The sequence below is a fragment of the Acinonyx jubatus genome, chromosome E4 (assembly GCF_027475565.1).
Source record: "Acinonyx jubatus isolate Ajub_Pintada_27869175 chromosome E4, VMU_Ajub_asm_v1.0, whole genome shotgun sequence".
NCBI classification, from domain to species: domain Eukaryota; kingdom Metazoa; phylum Chordata; class Mammalia; order Carnivora; family Felidae; genus Acinonyx; species Acinonyx jubatus.
In genome coordinates this window covers 15,881,142-15,901,059 of record NC_069395.1, presented here as the reverse complement: position 1 = coordinate 15,901,059, position 19,918 = coordinate 15,881,142, and the positions used below count along the sequence as shown (strand labels likewise).

At 40.7% G+C, this 19,918-nt stretch overlaps 1 protein-coding gene across 1 annotated transcript in view; it reads right to left on the bottom strand.

The window, feature by feature from the left end:
* Positions 1–19,918, bottom strand: part of USH2A (usherin) — a 725,654-nt gene that overhangs the window by 26,675 nt on the left and 679,061 nt on the right. The window contains exon 64 of the mRNA XM_015077386.3: positions 522–728. Within this exon, the coding sequence (XP_014932872.3) occupies positions 522–728 (207 nt within the window). The remainder of the gene's footprint in view (positions 1–521; positions 729–19,918) is intronic.

Here is a 19,918-nt window from a genome sequence, read left to right as displayed (position 1 = left end):
ACTTGATATTGTTTTCTGATTAAATTAATTGTTGCTAAAGCCTTGGGCTTCTTTTAAAAAAATTTTTTTTAATGTTTATTTATTTTTTGAGAGAGGGAGAGAGAGCACGAGCGGGGGACGGGCAGAGAGACAGGGAGACACAGAATCCAAGGCAGGCTCCAGGCTCTGAGCCGTCAGCACAGAGCCCGACGTGGGACTCAAACCCACGAATCATGAAATCATGACCTGAGCCGAAGTCAGACGCGTAACTGACTGAGCCACCCAGGTGCCCCTAACGTCTTGGGCTTCTTATATTTGTGGAGTCTTTAACACTTTTAGCACTTCTCTCCCTGAATATTTACATATTTTCTGTATGTTTCCTAATACTTTTTCTCAGATCTTTGTGCTAAGTTCATCATGGGCAATTGAGAACAGATGGGTAAGAAAGAAGGATCAAGGAGATGAAAAGGCAAGGGCACCATAGTTTATTCGTAAAGAATCAACCAGCCCTGGAATTTTGTTTTAAGTGCTCTGCTACTCACCACGGTCTCTGCCCCACTGGTGTTGGAGAACAATCTGTAGAGACTGACGATTCCGTTGGGCTTCCCAGGGGCACTGATGTTGACCACTGCTTGGGTGGAAGAGATTGTATGGAACCTGGGGGCGCCAAGACCTTCTGGCGGGGCAGGCCCGGTTCTACACCAAGTCCAGCTACTGGGGGCTTTTCCTGCTGAATTCACTGCCCAGACCTCCAAAGAGAAATCAGTAAGATCACTCAAAAGCAAAGTAGCCTCAGGCTGAAACAAAAGTTGGCAACCAAAAGCAACCAAAAGGAACCAAACACGACAGAATGTGATAAACTTTGATCTTGCACCTTTGTAATCACAGAGATCAGATCCTTCCTCTTTTTTGCCTTTGACCATTTGAACACAAAGGGGGCCGATTAGGAGCCCTCATTTCAGAATGCAGCAGGCTGGTTTAAGCCTAATGAGAAGCCGCTCATTTCTGCATATGGGGTGTCAGCTCCTGCAACCTGAATGGATCTGCAGACTACGTAAAACTCAGCAATTCTTAAACACCGTCCCCACCAAATCTGCATGAAAATTAAATTTTCCTTTCATCAAGGAGGGAATAAACATATGGAAGGATGTATAATCTTATTTATCAAGAACCATTTGTATAATTAAACACGAATATCCTAAAAGGTTGCCTTAGGTCGTCATTTGCATGAGTAAGTAATTTGTAGAATGTCAGGTACAATAGACAGAGTAGATGGATGTGTGAGTGTATAGGGTTAAATTAGGCCCAATAACAGCCACCTACACAGTGATCAATCAGAATGATAGATCTAAATGGCAATACAAGAAGACTATCTGCGTGTTTAGGAGTAAAAGTATTCCTTAGTAAGCTTTCATGTTGTGCAAATCTAACTTCAGGAAATTTCTTTCTCATTCAGTGTCTCCTACAATAGATAGATTATCTATTATATCTATCATCTATCTATCTGTCTGTCACCTATCTATCATCTATCTATCCATGCATCTATCTAATATATTTGCTCTGAGCTTTTAAAGTCTAAAAAAAAACTTGTTTGATTCTATAGTAGACACGTTCCAGGTATGCAGTGTTAAAAAAAAAGCATGCAGAACATTTGAAATAGGAGATGCTTAGAAACAAACCGTTTTTGTTTCTTTTATTTTTGCATCAAGAGATGCTTCAAGAGAATAAATATGGGAGAGATTTTTAGCAGTTAGGCCAAATCTTATTGATGTTTCCATACTTTTGTTTTGTTTTGTTTTGGTGGTTTCCTTTGGAAAAGTAAAATTTCTGATGTTGAACTGCTCTCAGATTTGCTGCCAAATGCAAATCTGCAGCCCCTTGCTGAGAGGATTGCCAGAAGCCCCATTTTCATTATGTTTTATAATTGTTATTTTTTTATTTCAAATTTTTATTTAAATTGTAGTTAGTTAACATATATGGTAAAACTGGTTTCAGGGGCAGAATTTAGTGATTCATCACTTACATATAACACCCAGTGTTCATCCCAACAAGTGCCCCATATCTTAAGAGACAACTAACGTCCTTACATAGCAGAACCTGCCCTTGTTAGACACATTCTCTCACTGTTTGTATAATCACTCACATTTGTATAAACGCTACACTTTACAAAGCACTTTAATGTGTGATCTGACTTCGTCCTCATAATACAACTTTGTAGGGTGGCTGGAGAGTATGTTATTAGCCCCCTTTACTGGTGAGAAAATTAAGCCTCTGAAAATGTCACTCTCTTACTCTAGGTGAGAGAAGTTACAAGAGCTGAGACAAGAATTCTGCTCTCCAATAAACTTTTTTTTTTTAATGTTTATGTATTTATTTTGAGAGAGACAGAGACCGTGTGATTGGGGGAGGGGCAGAGAGAGAGGGAAACAGAGTATCCCAAGTGGTCCCTGTGCTGTCAGCACAGAGGCAGATGTGGGCCTCAAACTCACGAAATTGAGATCATGACCTGAGCCGAATCCAAGAGTAGAATGCTTAACCGACCGACTGAGCCACTCAGACACCTCTCCAATAAACTCTTTTATTACTCTTTCCAATAAACTGTGTTTTGATTCTGCATGTCGTCCATATGCATAAGTACGACACTCAGGGTCATGAAAATCAAATGGCTCGTCCATAGACAAATATGTGCAGTCCTGGGTGAGGTAATGTTAGCTTGTAAGGACGGAGAGACGGGCCCAGATTGTCTCAGGGGATGGAGGTTTGTTTTCACAGGCACAGGGAGGTAGGGAGAAGCACGCTGTGTTAGCAATGGAAGAACTACTTCATGGGAACCAGACTCCAACAGCAGCTGCTCTTGTAGTCCCCTCCGAAGTGGCCCAGGTCAGACTTAGCAGAGGGAGAGTAGGTATAGAGGTTATTGATGAAGAGGTCACATTTCAGAGCTGATGAGAGAGTCCTTGACTCCTCAGTCAGCTCCAGACCAACCTCTTTAATGCAAATGCCTGTCCAGGAGATAGGAGAGAACATTTCTTACTACACAAGGAGTGACAAAGTTTGAAAAGAAAGTATTCTTGGGGAAGGGGTGCAAAACAAGGTGTACATATTGATATCAAGTTCTTTGCCAAGAGTACGGCTCTTGTTGGTGAGTTAAGATGTTAAGAGATTAAACTGAGGCATGTTAAAAATTTTAAGAGTTTATTTGAGCAAAAAACAATTCTAATGGGGGCACTGCCAAACCGGAAGTGGTTAGGAGCAGTTGGCCAACACAGGGAATGTGCAGAAGCAAAGAGAGGAGAGTATTTAATTAGCTATAGCCATTGTTCTCCGTGTTTTGATTTTGTAATCTTGAAGCATTTACCGGCTTAGATTTCAGTTTGTTTACATAGACCTTCAAAGCATTAGAGCCACCATAGACTAATGGTCTCCTTGCTTAATTAAGTAAAGGGCATATAGAATTTTGATACAGGCCACAATGGATGGGAAAGGAAACAAGGAGGAAAATAAAAGTAGTGTAATAAAATAAAAATTCAGCAAGTTGCCAATTAATTACTGAACACCAATAGGAGACAAGCAACAGGGCAGGTATGAGGATGTTGAAAAAAATGGTATAAGTATCGTAAGTGCTCAGCATGGGGTCTGGCCTCGGATTATGAACATTCACTTTGCTTTCATTTTTGATGTAGATACAGCATTATAAATACTATGAAGGCTTTTTAATGCTAGTGTCGTCAGATAAAAACTAAACCTCATACCTTCCTGTGTTAGGTGAGTTTTTGTCGGATAGAGTCCTATTTCCAAAATGTGATTTAATCTATGGCATTTTTAAAACACTTGAGCCTCAGTATTATGGTGTTTCTGTGTATTTCTATGGAAATATTCTGGTCTGAAAAGTAGGCAACTCAAAATTCTCCATCACTAACTGGGAATGTGTGTAGGACTTAGTGTCTTTTGTCTTTGACAGGAGACCTTCATAATATAGTGCTCTTTTTCTTAGTCTTTCTTTTTAGTATTCAATCAATTTGAGATCAAAATAGCATTCATATAAATCAACGTGTTTATGCAAAGCAGGATCAGCCTATTTACATGAGCTACTCTGAAAATGAAAGCAGTTACGACGAAGAGAAAGCTGACTGAAATAATGAAGAATTATGGATTTCACAAAATTTGTACCACAAGGCAGTGTTTCTGTGATACAAAACCACCAGAAGAAGAGTAAAGAAGAAACTGTCCGTGGTATCCTCTCTGTCTGTTGAAGTAAAAAGTCTTTTAGCCAAAAATTGCTGTGGCTTTCTGCCAATGCCCAGTGAAGCAGGAAACAAAGGAATTGAAGTGTAATAGTTCAGGGTTCAGAATAAAAATACTAGCAGATATGCTTCTGATTTCTACCGACAAAACAGGACCCCAGGATTTGGGTTCATCTTTATATGGTGTGAAAAAAGAAGCAGAGATCTTGCACGGGAAATTTTGAGCAATATGCTCTGATCTTTTGATTTTAATGAACCGATATAGAAATCAAGAAATAAAATATCTTGTGAACATGGAATTGCCTGCCATATCTATCTCTGTCTATCATATCTACCTATCATTTACCGAATCCATCCATCCATCCATCCATCCATCCATCCATCCATTACCACCTAGTCACCTACTTTTTACCTGACAAGCCAATCCATCTGGTTTGTGTCCCAAGACTTCCTGACACGATCATAGGGTACAGAAACGTGGGCTTTTATTGTGTAGGCTGCTCATAGAAAAGAAGGGACATATTTATGGGATGAGAGCAAGTTAGGCTTTTGAATTACAAGGCCAAGTGATAAAAAGTAAGGATAGTCTTGGGGCACCTGAGTGGCTCAGTTGGTTAAGAAGCTGACCCTTGGTTTGGGCTCAGGTCATGATCTCACAGTTCATGAGTTCAAGCCCCACAACGTGCTCCGCACTGACACCATGGAGCCCGCTTGGGATTCTCTCTCCCCCTCTCTCTCTGGCCCTCCCCGCTCATGCTCTCTGTCTCTCTCGAAATAAATAAATAAACTTAAAAAAAAAAGTAAGGATACTCTTCATTTTTTATTTATTCAGAATATCTTTATCCCTACAGTATCCAGCTGAACATATTTATTATTTTATAATTAAAAAAAGATGAGGGGCGCCTAGGTGGTTCAGTCGGTTAAAGTTCTGACTTGATTTCGGCTCAGGTCATGATCTCATGGTTCCTGAGTTCGAGCCCCACAACGGGCTCTGTACTGACAGCATGGAGCCTACTTAGTATTCCGTCTCCCTCCGCCTCTGCCCCGTCTCCACTTGTTCTATCTCTCTCAATATCAATAAAAAATAAGCTAAAAAAAGATTATTAAAGTTTTCACTAAAACAATTGGTTATTTGTGTTTAGTGAGCACTTGCACGCACACACACATGCACACACACACACTCAACTGTAAGAGTTAGGAACCTCCCAACGAATAGCTGTGAAAAATGAGAGCAAGTTTGGACTGGATAAATTGGGGTGTTCTCTTCTCTAAGGTTTTGGTTGTGACCATGACAAGAGTTATAATGTAAATTAACTATTTGAATAAAAACAAAATAAAACCATTTAACCACAAATTCTATCATTGACTGCAAAAATAGTAGATAGTTCTGTTTATATTTCCATTTTCAATCTAATTTAAAAAACCTAACTAGTTACTATTACCATCTTTATGTTAGTATTCATTAAAGAAATGAAATTGTTCTTTTATTTACTCCCCTCAACCAGTACTAATGACTGTATTTTGCCTTAAAAAATTTCAGTTACCTAAAGGGTCAACATCTGCCACCATACTGCCAAGATCCCACTGCTGTGGAAACGATGGGTTTAATCATTTCTTCTCTATTTAAAACTGCCTCCTAGAAATCTTCCATCAGAGAAGTCTTTGTCAAAATGTGTTCCTGGGCTGTGATCATCAAAATCATTTTGGAGTACCTATATTAGTGTTTGTGGTGAAAGGACCTTGGAACCTGCCTTTTCGACACATTTCCAATGTGATTCTTGTGCCCAGTCTTGTTTGAGAAACACAGATGGCTATTCTTTACAGAACCAGGAATATATATGAAGATGCTATATACATTCTTTTGTTGTTGTTGTTGATTTATTTTTGCGAGAGAGTGAGACAGAGCCTGAGCAGGGGAGGGGCAGAAAGAGAGGGAGACACAGAACCTGAAGCGGGCTTCAGTCTCTGAGCTGTCAGCACAGAGCCTGATGCAGGGCTCGAACTCATGAACCACAAGATCATGACCTGAGCCAAAGTCAGACGCTTAACTGGCTGAGCCACCCAGGCTCCCCGGCACTACATGCATTCTTAAACTTCTATTCATCGAAGTCAGTTTAGAAATGTACTTTGCATTTCTGTTGTCATTACCTTCAGCCATTCAAAAAAGCATGAAGCATGTATCTGTTTGAATATGTTACAGCTGCAATCATCATTACAGAGTTTATTACAGTGGTCATGGTTTCAAACAGAACCAGAGTTCATTAGCTTTCGAGAAGGAACATTTGCTACCTAGTTTTCAATCCAGGTGTACATTTCTTGAAACCCCGATATTTCTGGAGCTTGTTGGATCTATTTTTCCTTGCAGCCCAGATGAATATTATTCTAAATTCTCCCAATTCCTCTCAACACATTATTCCTTTAGTTTGATTCCAGAAGGGAGGGAAGAATCTGTGAACAGAAGTGTTTGTAATAATTTTTGTAAAGAGAAGGGGCCATGACTCTGCAGAGGACAGGGGAAAGGCAAGATAGATCTGAAATTTCCCTAGAGTGGTAGCCTGTTGGGTGCTTACATTATAGTGCTAGTTATTCTTCAGCCTTATTTCTATACTTAACTGTAAAGTCGTTTTCATCTTAGTGCTTTGTCTTACCCAATGGTTCATAGCTTTCTGAAGTAACATTCTTTAGGACTGATATTTTCCTAGTCTTTTTCTTTAATGTTATTTCTGAGAGAAAGAGCACGAGGGGGGGAGGCAGAGAGAGAGAGAGGGACAGAGGATCCGAAGTGGGTCTGCACTGACATCAGTGAGCATGACACAGGGCTTGAACCCACGGACCATGAGATCATAACCTGCACCAAAGACGGATGCTCAACCGACTGAGCCACCCAGTCGCTACAAGTGTTGTGAAAGCCAAGAGAACAGCTTAGTGGTATTGACGATACTGTTAGCACCCACTCGATGTCGATTCATTCTTGTATTCACTATCAACTTCCATACAAAAATGGAAGGTAGAGATAACCATATTCAGCCAGTGATCTTTCACAAAGAACTTCTAATCTGTTGACTCCTCATGTAAGTGACAGTGACCATCCTAGCCCTTAGAGCAATTTGAGATTCTGCTCTTTTTCCAGGCTGCTTAGTTGTATTGCTAGAGATGTATTATAACTGCTACTCTCAAAGGATTCAGATATGGAGGGATTTTTGAGTTCTCTGCAACTTCTGTGATATCCTGTAACATGCTTCTTGTGGACTAATGACCATTTTTGATAAAACAAAAGCATTTCAACACTAGTGATGATATATTCCTATTGAACAGCACTAGGGAAGCAACATCATTCTTTATAAAACTAGAGAGTATGAATATATCTTTGTGACAATTCATATCAGAAATAAAACAAAAACCTGACATGAATGGCCATGCCAGTAATTAATAAGTTGAGTAAATAGGTTGCATGTTAACAGACAAACAATTAAATTATTTGTTTCCTAGCGGCATGTAATGAGATTGTGATCACATTCCCATGAGGGAGACAAATAGATATTAAAAAGGTCTTTCCAACACCTGTATTGGCTAAACCAACGGCTAATTCAATAGATTCGATCAAAACCACCACTTCCTTCACTGCTTCTGATTTATGACTTTGGCTGTAGTGAGTCATCACTCATTGCAGTTTGTTCTCTACTGCTCATAAATTATGCCTCATAAATAAAAAGATACAATCAAGGAAATCATATCAATTCATCTACAACCTTGGAGTCTATTTTCCCAGGGCACTTACACTAATGCCTTTTTAAAGGGTAGCCTGTCGTGGGTTTTGAATATGTTTGAATAGCAATGTGCCAAAACGGGCTTTGCCAGAACTGTGGTTAGAGAGACTCGTGGTGAAAAAAAGAAGGCAATAAATCTGAAATTCCATGATTACACGATTATTTTATTTCACAAGCAGTCCTGCAGGCTATAGTCATAAAGGAACAGCTTGCTGGAAAGCTCCGTGTAGCTATCTATTTAACTCTCTATCTGATTTTCTTTCATCATCAAATGGACTTTTTCAGCATCTCTGTTTGCATGAGACTTTACCGGCTACATTATAGTTATACTTTTACAGATATTGTCTCTGCATTCCAGGATCCTTTCATCTAAAACACTTTGGATCAGGCAAGATGGAACATGATTTTAATTGAATTCTGGGACCCAGGGGAGCAAGGGTACCACAAGACATTGTCTTCCTTTCCACTGCTACTTTTGAAATTCAGAGATGTGAAGCTACTAAAGAAATTATAAGACATTTTCCTTGCTAGAAAGGGGTGCTTTCTGTCGCTGCTGCTTAGCATACTGCCTTGTTCTTTGGAGCCACCCAATAAATACAAACACGAGGGATGGAAAACTGGCTTCAGTGATAGTGGGAAATCCTAAAATTAGCCTCAGTTTGATTTTAGTAATAAGAAGGAGATTTTGGAATTTATCACACACTACTTTTTATTGCTTCTATCTGTTCTCCCTGAGAGAAGATAGGAACCCAGTTCTGTCCAGCTCTCACGGAGGACACATAAAAGTAATTAATGGGTTCATTGAGCACTTGCACTTTTAGAATTGTATTATTGTATTGTATTGTATTGTATTATTGTATTGTATTGTATTGTATTGTATTATTTCATCCTCCCAACAATCCTATCGAGCGAGTATTATTATTATCAGTGTTTTGCATGAGGAAACGGAGGCACAGAAAAGTTTCTGCAACTTGGAAGTGGTAAGGCCGGGTTTCCGAGATAGGTATGTGCCGTAAAAGCTCAAGCTCCTGACCTTTTTCTACGTTAGGCCATGGAAGGAAGACCTGGGCACATCTTCCCTGCTCTGGAACTGTTGTAGAGCCCCGCAGTTTCGGAGACTGGCCGTTTCTGTGGAGAGCAGCCGCAAAGTGAGATGGTGGGAATTACCACAAACGTCGTAGTGTCCATCCCGGCTGCCACTTATCACGTCTTAACACTATCGCATGTTAGAGGCAAACAATACTCACATACTTTCCATACTGCTCCAAATGTGTGTAAAGGTAGTGAAATTCCAGTATGTTAACTAAAATAATAACCATGCCCTACTGATATAACATTGGAAACATATACGTTCTGCACAATAGTTGCTATAGCAGGCTAAGATCACAATCACCAATTGGGAATCACGTTTTTGGTAATAACAGTCTAGTTAACTGGGTGAGATAACTTAATCATCCATTAATCCAGCAGATATTGATTGAGCCATTCTACGTGCCAAACACTGTTCTAGGAGTTAGGGATACAACGGTGAACACGGTTGGAGTCGACATCTTGGTGGGGAAAGGCAGCAAGTACACAAACACAAAAGGAACAGGTATTATGTGCTAGACAGGAAACAACCTATAGAATAAATTATATAAGCTATAACAATATAGCGGAGAATAGCACCAGGAGGGGCTCTCGGGAGAAGATAATCAAGCTGGGATGCTAATGGCAAGAAGGAGGTCACCATGGGAAGGAAGGGAAAACACTCTGGGCAAAAGAAGAGCAAGTGCAAAGTCCCTGAGGCTGGATTCTCTAGAAGGTTGGTGTGGCCGGGCTTAGTGAGTGAGAGCCAGAGAGCAATGAGATGAGGAAAGTGGATAAAACACCCGTTGAACCCAGGAGGAGTTTGCGTTCTATGCGAAGCCAAGGGAGCATTCCCAGCAGGGATCTGACTTTATCTGATTTACATTTTATAGCAATAACTGAGTATTGATTACTTTTTATGAATTTGTCTATTAAATTTTAATTTTATGTGTGAGTGACAATGCCCTGGCCTTTAAATTAACTTGTTCAAAGTTTATAGCCACCCTACTAAGGTAGGTCCTTTCACCCAATTTTATGGGTAAGGAAACAAAGGCTTAGAGGTTTTATTTATTTAAAAAAAACTTAGTGTTTCTTTATTTTTGAGAGAGAGAGAGTGAACAGGGGCATGGGAGGGACACAGAGAGAGGGAGACACAGAACTTGAAGCAGGCTCCAGGCTCTGAGCTGTCAGCACAGAGCCCAACGCGGGGCTTGAACCCACGGACCATGAGATCATGACCTGAGCCGAAGTTGGACGCTTAACAGACTGAGCCACCCAGGGGCTCCAGGCTTAGAGGTTTTAAACTCCTTGCTGAGACTACAGAGCCAGTGAATCCTGCAGCCCAGTTTACAATCTGAGTCAGTTTATCTTTGCAAGGTCATGAGTTCATGCCCCTGATGGGGGTGACTTGAAGAAGCTGCGGATCAGCAGAACAATTACCGGACTTGGGTCTGAGTTCTGATTCTGTCATGTTTCTAGGTAACTTGCACGGTCCTTCAGACTCCTGATTATACCGAAGCATGAGCCATATCTATCTCACAGGACTACTGAGATTGATGTGCAAGAATGTTTTTATAGGGTTCCAAGGAATGGGTTGGTGGTAAGTACATTTATAAATATCAAGATTTTGAAAGCCCCAGAGCTGTTTACAAATGCAGTTTGGAGCAACAATGGGATGAGTTTAGGGACACAGTCTTTGGAACCTGAATCTCAAGTTCAAATTCAAGTTCTTTGATTTACCTACTATACCTTGGGGCATGGTAACTAATCACACAATGCATCAGGTTTCTAAATGTTCTTATTAGTAATAGCCTTTATTTCAAATGGTTGTTATGAGTTAATGCATGTAAAGTTCTTAACATAGCACATAGCAAGCACTAAAAATATTAAGGGTTCTTATATTCTTTGTGTGAAAATTTAGGAGAGAGGGACTCAATGACTTGGAAGAGAAAGTGGGACTAAGTAGCAATTCTGTAACTCACTTCTGGGTTCCATTTAGCCGGGGTGGATCAACCATAGATCTGAAAACACTTCATAGCATTATGAGCTCAGGCTGCATCTCTGTGTCTTTTTCCAGGTACTTCTCTTTTCTAAACTGTTGAGGGTTAGAGCAAATGAAAGCCTGGCTTTTGAGAAATATTGTTCCGAGATAAAAATTTGCTTATTGCTTATTGGATAGCATTCTCTACTTTGCATTATTATCAATTAAAATTTCTTAAAAGCCTCCCTGAATCTAAGCAAAAGGAAACAATGGAGCAATTCACTGGATTCTTCAGGGAAAAGAATTTTATCTCCGGTTCCCATTACAAACATGCCATAGGCATCAAGGAGAGGACTGCACAGTTTCCAAGATGCTTTTAGGCATCTCAGTAATGATCAGATCCATCAGCAGATAGATAAATCAATTCACAAGAGAGAGTCTCAACCATCGTCTTAAAGATTTCAATTGAAGGCATGTGATTTACTGAAGCGTCTTAACGTCTTGGTTTCTACCTGTAGATTTGATTGCTTCATATAGACCAGGACATTTATTTAGAATTTAATGGAAATATACCATCAGTCCAAGTACTTAAGTGCAATCCTCCTTAAGCCTTCAGATTTACTTAGTGTTTTATCAATAATCATGGAGTGGCGAGCCAAAGCTTGCCAGGTGATCCTCTAGCCTGGAAAGGATTCTTCGTCACATATTGAGTGAGAAGCAGCACCAATCTGAAGAATGGGGGCTATGCTAAATTGCCTCCAGATCCATTGTCTGCCCTGCTCTGTGCGCTGGGGAGTGACTCTGCAGACTGCCTTAGGGATCTTCTCCTCCCTCTGGCTTCTTTCCAGTCGGATTTGACCAAAGGAAGGAGAGAGTTCAGTTTTTTAATTTCTCCTGATCCCTGTCTTTGGCATCCCGGTTTGGCAAGCCTGCACTCTTTCTCTATGATCTCAGTTTCTACGGGGGCAGCCCCGCCTCACTGGCTATAGCATTTGCTGGGTTCCGGGAACAGCTTCTTCCCCTTAGGCCTAGAAGGTAATAGCTTCTGGCTTTTGCTAGTCCCTGGGTACTTTAACATCCCTTGTTGATTCTCTTAATCCTGCCTACACCTCCATAAATAGCCTTTTCATTTAATTCTCTTCAAAGGCCCCTTTGAGTATGCCATCTGTTTCCTGCTGAGATCCTGACACTGGGGAAAACATTTCCAAATCTGACACAGGCACCAATAACAACGGGTGGGCTAAGATTGGCACTTGATCATAATGAGCATGGAGAGATTGGAAATAATTTTTTGAGAGACTGAAGAAATAGAGGAATAGTGCCTCCTCATGTTCGCATGGAATGATTTCAGTCAAGTACCACCTGTGCTCCTCAAGCCTGTCTGGCCAGTGAGTGGGATCGGAGGGGCCATGAGACTTTGGTGTGGAAATTGTGCTGTCCTGAAGATAAGGCATTCTCGGTTTCTCCCTCTTTCTGCTGCACCACCACTCAGATCTTTCAGATATCTCTCTTCATAGCTTATATTAAGAGCTGTATATACATTTTTAAATGTTTATTCATTTATTTTGAGAGAGAAAAAGAGAGAGTGTGAGGGAGGGCAGAGAGGGAGAGAGAGAACTCCAAGCAGGCTCTGTGCTGTCCGTGCAGAGCCTGATGTGGAGCTCAATCTCAAGAATCGTGAGATTACGACCTGAGCCAAAATCAAGAGTCAGACTCTTAACTGACTGAGCCACCCAGGCGCCCCCATCCCTATATTTTTATGGATACATTATTCATGCGTGTGTTTGTCTTATCAACTAAATGATAAGCTCCTGAGGAACAGAGTTCATGGTTTCTACCCTCCTGCCCCAGTCCTAGTAACTAGACATCCTTTTTGAACACGGCAGGTGCTTAATAATACATTATTATGTATTCAAGTAACAGGATAAAGTAAAACAGGTCTCATCCTTTCCTGGATATTTTTACAGAACCTACACTTCAGATGAATGTGGGGAGCCTTGATTTTCACACTGAACAGGAACTGTCAGTGAAGAGCCATGGGGTGGTTGAAATTACACATTTTCTGCCTTCAGTAGGAGAAAATTTGGTCGCATTGAACATTTCATGTCCAGCAAACAAGCTTCCAACACAAAGATACGAGGATCAATATTGGCTTAAGTGAAATATACATCTGAATTGCATCAGCATGAGGGTGAGAACCAACACAACCTCAGATGAATAACTTGTCTCAAAGGCAACGTAAAGATTGCCAACAATCGAGCTTAAGAATAGAGTCCTAAGGGATGCCATGAGAGAGAAAAAGAAGAAAAAGACATGCACACATGTGAACTAGAGCATGCTCCTGAGTGTGCTCACACACACGTAGGTAGAAATGATCTCCAGCTGGAACCAAAAGCCGGATGGCAAAAAATGACACGGTCCCTGGTCTCGTGGCAGAATTCAGACTTTTATTCATGGAAGTGTCCTGATGGCCTTCAGTCTGAGCTATAGCACTTCAGCGCTAAAGTTTTAGAACGAATTCACTGTTTGAGACAGACAATATCAATAAATCATTTAATACCTTGAGCTGTGGGAGCTGGGGGTGGAGGCAGCTTAGTTCTTGTGGGAAAGACTAACCAAACAAAAGCCTCCATGCTGGTCAGAAATACGTTAGCGAGATTAATACCTAATTAAATGCAAGTCCAAAACCAAACAGAAAACATGCTCAATAAGTTTTCTCTAAAAGTGGTATGGAAAATGCTTAGGAACACGATAGGATAAAGGCGATAGCAACAGAAAATGAGCCATCTGAATCGCATAGCTAGTCACAGAAGTGTAGACTCAGACTCAAAGTTGGACGGAATCTTAGTCATGGGTATGAGGGTAAGTAAGGTATTCTTGTCCTGAGAAGAGAAGTGGCAAGGACAAAGAAGATTGGACCACTTCACTGAAGGGGCATCACACCTTCAGAGCCAATTGTGCTCTTGGTTAGAGATTTTTTATTCTAGCAATTCATTAATGACTCGCTGATAGAGACATAAGAGTTTTTTTGTTTTTTTTTTTTTAACCTGGCTCTTTTCTGTCTTAGAAGAAAGTATCTTCTACTTTTAAATAGTAGGGGCTGAGGGTAGAGTGGGGAGATGCAGCCGTCATCCCGCTAGGTATATAAGATCTCTGAGTTCTCCTAACACACCCATTTTGTTTTTTTAAAGTGAGACCATGGGAAATTAAGTATCTTGTCCAAGCTGTGTTATTTTCACTCAATTTCTTGATCTGGAAAACAGAATGGCTATGAGCTTCTAATGGGGAAGAGCCTGGGAATTGTAACTATTTTACAGTAGCATGGTGGGTGTGTGCAGTGTGCTGGGAAAGCCTTTGTTTCTGGCTGAGAGTGTTTCCCACGTATTCATAAAGCCCTGGCTGTAGGAGAGGGGCCCTATGACTAGGCCTATTTGATCAAAGTCCTCCATTCTTGGTCACAGGAAGGCATATGGCGCTAGGGGGTCAGTGAAAGTCTGGCTCTTGGTTGACTTATGCATACTGAGAAAGAGAAGTCCTCTTTCTACTCTGAGGTGGGAGGGCAATAATACTAATAGCTATCATAATTGTATTGGGTGAGTAGTTCCTATGTATGAGACACTGTGCTAACCACATCCATTTATCAACTTGTTCAATCCCAAAGCAAGTTCATGAGTTCAATGCTGTTCCAATCAACATTTTAAGGACAAAGAAACCAAGGCATAAAGAAGGTTTGAATCAGACCGTGTCAGGGGTGATTTTCTCCAATGCCCGGAGAGAGTCTGGGTGGGATGAGGCCAAAAGGAGACAATTTGAGATGCAGGAAGAAGAGAAGGAACGAATCTGACAGCTTTGAGTTCTGTACCCCAAGCCCCTGTGGAGGTCTGGTGTTTGCACCTTACTCTTGGTTTCAAGGAATTTCTTCGGTCCCTTTCCCAAATGGGTGAAAAGAAATAATATCTTTATGTTTAAGTTAAAGTTGGCTTTCTATCACTTGTAGGAAAATAATCAAGATACATTAATGATGATGTAAGTTTTCTCAAGAACCTAATGGGACTCTTACATGCGGTAAGTGAAATAAATTGTTATTTATTTACATTTATATTTTATAATATATTTATGATTTATTAAATATATTTACTAGTAAAGAAATACATTGGGTTTCATTAGGAAACACCTCACCTCTACTGATGTTTCCACATGTCCATTTTGGTGGTAAAGAACCATACAACTCTTGATTGTCTGAAGCCGGTCTCTTGAAAGCACTTGCTTTGATACAACTTAAACACTATTAGAAAATGAAATTGTTTAGGATCAGAATATATTCTGTCCTTACTAACTACAGATTAAATCAAAAGAAGATAAAATTTGATTTGGAGTTTTTAAAGTGTATGGTTATAAATTCCCCCCTCTTAGGCTGCTAGAATTTAGAACTGGGGAGAACTATTAAACATAGGGGAGGGGTGCCTGGGCGGTTCAGTCAGATGAACGCCCAACTCTTGATATTGGCTGAAGTCAAGATCCCAGGGTCATGGGATTGAGGTCCCTGTGGGGCTCTTTACTGGGCATGGAGCCTGCTTGGGATTCTCTCTCTGTCTCTGTCTCTGTCTCTGTCTCTGTCTCTCCCTCTCTTCTGCACCTTTCCTCTGCTTGAGCTCACTCTGTCTCTCTCTAAAATAAAAATTATAATTATTATTTTAACTCAGGGAAAACTCACTGGGAAAGGTTAATTTGCTCCAGGATCCAGAAATAGAGAAGGGCTAGAAGCTGCTGTCCTTTCTGTCCTCCCTTCCAGGTGTCACCCACACCTTGTGGGAGTGCAAAGAGAGGGCCTCACTAGCTGCCTCCCCTGTGTCCCTTCCAGCTGTCACCCGCACCTTGTGGGGGTGCACAGAGAGGGCCTCACTAGCCTCCCCTGCAGTCTTCAGACAGATGTTTCTGGTAGGAACAGTGAGAGTCCCCTAGTATGTCTCCTTCTCAGCCCTTCCATCCTCTTTGGCATAAATTTTTAGACAATTTTTTGGAGCCAGGGTCGGTCTGTTAGAAAACAGCAGCCTGCCATCCCGTGTGGCCTTCTTCAGCACCGGCCCTATCAGACCCACACTTAGTGAGTCATAGAGTTTCCTCTGGGGCTGACCTGTCACTTCTCAGTCACCCAGTTACGAGGCACCGGAGGCCTTGGAGATCGTGCGAGTGTAGGTGCTTATTGCAAAAAGCTGTCAAAGTGGGGAAGTTTCAGGAAAACTAATTAAGTCACTGACAGCATGATTCGGTGAAAGGGGGAGCCATGGCAGGCCCTAGCAAATCCATGGTGAGTCATTGCCTTAAGCGAGAGTATGAATATGAATGCACAATTACCGGGAGCTGCTCATTGGCCCCAGCTCACTCCCCGCAGGTCAAAACTGAAGCTGCTTATGGAGTAGACTCACACACGGGTCCCTCTCCAAAGCCTGTGTAGAGACTACCGTCTTAATTTGCTTGCTGAACAATTAAGAGCTTCCCCACACAGAATGTGGAGGTTTATACCGTATATGTCAGTACAGCCCAATTTGAAAAAGTTGAGGACAGAAATGAGTATTGCCCGTGAAAAGTATCACTTTGCGTTCGTAAATATTCCGTGGAACAGGAAGCCTGTAATCTCCATTCAAGGAAAAGGTCTGTGCATTGAAGAATTTTGTTCAGTAAAGATGCATTTCATTTATGTATGAATCACACATTTTACAGAGTTTTTGAGAGTTAGGTTTTGGTAAACTAACTTGTATTTGAAATTCAGTGAGAATGCTTGTTCTCTAAAGAGACTCTGCGCTGTGTGGTTCTGCAAAGACACCCCATCCATCTTGTGACATAGAAAAAACCACTTCCAAATTTCTATGATTTATATTTCAGATCTTACAGTTTTTATTAAAGCTGATCCTTCAGAATCTCTGGAAGCTGTATCGAAATGAATCAAATTAGGAAAATGCCATTTTAAAGGTGCTGAATGTTCTCTTACTACCAAAGACCAGGTCTCCCAAATGAGAAACAAAACAAAGTAAAACAACAAACATCAAACAAAACCCATGAGCAAGACTAAAAGAAATTATATGATTAATTGAAACATGAACTTTGCAGATAATATATTCTGCCCCCTTTCTGGCTTCATACTACAACAGTAGGACTCTTGTTTGGGGAAGTCATGGATAGACCAAGATGACCATGATAGACCGAGGTAAATAGGTTGGTCATCAATTATCATCACGTAAATTCGGCACTTGTGGAGAGCTGGCTTCACTTATTTAGGCAATCGGTTTATGATGGTTTAGGACTATGATTCTCAGCCCTGGCTGCACATTAGAATCACCTGGGGACCTTTTGAAACGCACTGATGCCTGGACGCATCCCAGAATCAGAACTACAGACGGATGGGGCCAGGGCATCGGGAAGGTGGTTAAAGTTCCCCAGGTGATTCTAATGTGCAGTCAGGGCTCAGAGCCACTGAATTAGGAAATCACCACTTGAAAATCCGGCTTAAGTAGCATAGCAACAATGCTGTACCCTCTGGGGTAGTATTTCTCTCTCTCTCTCAAAAAAAAAAAAAAAATAGAGTTGTGGGCCATCTAAGCTGCTTGTTAAAAATAGAAATTCTGGAAATCCCCACCCTAACCCCTTAGAATCTGCACTTTGAACATGCTTCTTGGGTGATCCTTTTGTACTAGAAACACTGGGAACCACTTCTTTAAGATGTTCAATATTGAAGTATCACTGAAAACTTAGAAAGTGCCTGTAATATCACATGACTTTTTCCCACCTTCAAATGCAACAGTTATCAAGCTGGTTATGTGAATTGTTGTAAGGTAAGTGACATTGGCTGGTTCTCACTCTTCAGAGTTTCCTGGAGTGAGGGAATCCCCTTTCTCTCAGTAAGAACATAGTTTCTGTCCCTTCTGTCCATCAAAACTCATCCATTCTATATTCTTTTCTCCCAGAACTCAAACACTGGTCAGCTGATTGGTGAATTTATTCTAGTCAGTGCTGTCTTGTTTTTCCCACATAATAAATTTTGTCAGATACCAAAACAGAAAAGAGTACAATGGTGTAGGGTCATATAGGAGGATGGGCAATGGCATCAGACACCCTCCTGGTATACCAAGTGGAAGGTTACCTACACAATTACAGATCATCACCACCCTTTTGATGAGTAGGTCCATATCTCTGGGCAGTTTCTCAGTTCTTTGGTTTTATACCATACCAATACAAATCACCTCACAAATACAATCCTCTGCAGAAGGGTCAAATCATTGACAGATGTTGGGTGAACTGATGTCTCTAGGACAATGAAGGTGTTTTCTGAAAGGCAGCTTGCAGATGAAGTAACCCTCAGACAAATTTGAGAGCAATGCAAATTCATCTCAATGGCAAAACGTTCTTTTGTAAAAGGGAAATCAATTCTTGTAGTACATTACATCCTAAATAGCTTCTGTGAGATTACTCAGGGTCTATATAGACTCAGCAGTTACACAGGCTAAGTAAATCCAATATTTTAGTTCATTTATTCCAGCATTTAATCTATATTTTTCAAAATATTTCCTGTGAGGACTGAGTTTGGGGCAGATAGTCTAGATTTTACCCTCCTGCTCTCTATCCTTATGTTGTAACAAGGTAGGATTAGCTAGTAAATGCAAATTTGAGACCAGTTTGTTATGAAAAACCAATGAAATGCACCCATTTGGGTGGAAAGAGTAAGGAGGAGGAACATGACACAGAGCTGACAGGAAGGGTTACAAAAGGAACAGCATAGTCTGAGGTCCACTTTCCTCTGAACTGTGGGTCCCTTTGCTCCTGCTTATCCTTAGGTCCTGTCCTGTTAAGAAAACTCACGAGAGCTAAGATACATGCATAGGGTTTACCATTCCTTAAAAACCTGGCATAAGACTTCTATGGATCACGAGGCCAGTTATTGAACCCGATGACACAACATAACGCCAAAGAAGCTATAATCACTGGTTTACTTTCAGTATCTATGGGTTGTTTTTTGTTTTTGTTTTTGTTTTGGTTAATGTTTATTTATTTTGAGAGAGCGAGAAAGAGAGAGAGAAGGAGAGAGCATGAATAGAGGAGGGGCAGAGAGAAAGGGAGAGAGAGGATCCCAGGCAGGCTCTGCACTGTCAGCCTGTAGCCCGACATGGGGCTTGATCCCATGAACTGTGAGATCATGACTGAGCTGAAATTAAGAGTCAGATGCCTAACCGACTGCCCAGGTGCCCCACAATGGGATATTTAGTTTCATCTAATTAGAGGCTGAAGATTTCATGCTGATTCCATTCAGCTCTGTCATAAAGGTGTGCTTTTATTTATAAAGGAGACTAGAGAATTGAGAATAAAAGAGTCTTTGATAACTTGACACTTTTTAGTAAAGATATAGAGAAAAGAACAAAAGGATGGCCAGCCACAGAGACTCTGGCTGTTTCCCACTGTGGTATCACTAGGTATTTTGTTCCTTCATAATATAAACCATAATCCTCACCCTAAACCCTTGGGGCCTGATGTGTTTTTAAATATTTTTTTTTCAGATTTTGGAAAGGTAATACAATACATATATTGCATATTTTGTAATATCCTCAGAATGATCTGGTAATGAAACACAATATTTCTGTAGCAAACATATAAATATTCACATTAGATGGGATAAATGCTGCAAACAGTCTCAAGTTTGTTCAGACTGAGTTTTGCTGCCAAATGAGTTGTGCCAAACCTAGGAAAAAACTCTCATTTTTAAGCGAGTTTTAGATTTGGAAATGAAAACAAGGGATTAGGGATATATACCCGTGTATGTCTCCAAAGCATTCAAGAACCTACTTACATTTTCAATGTTCACTAAGTTCATTGGGTAACTAATCTCATAC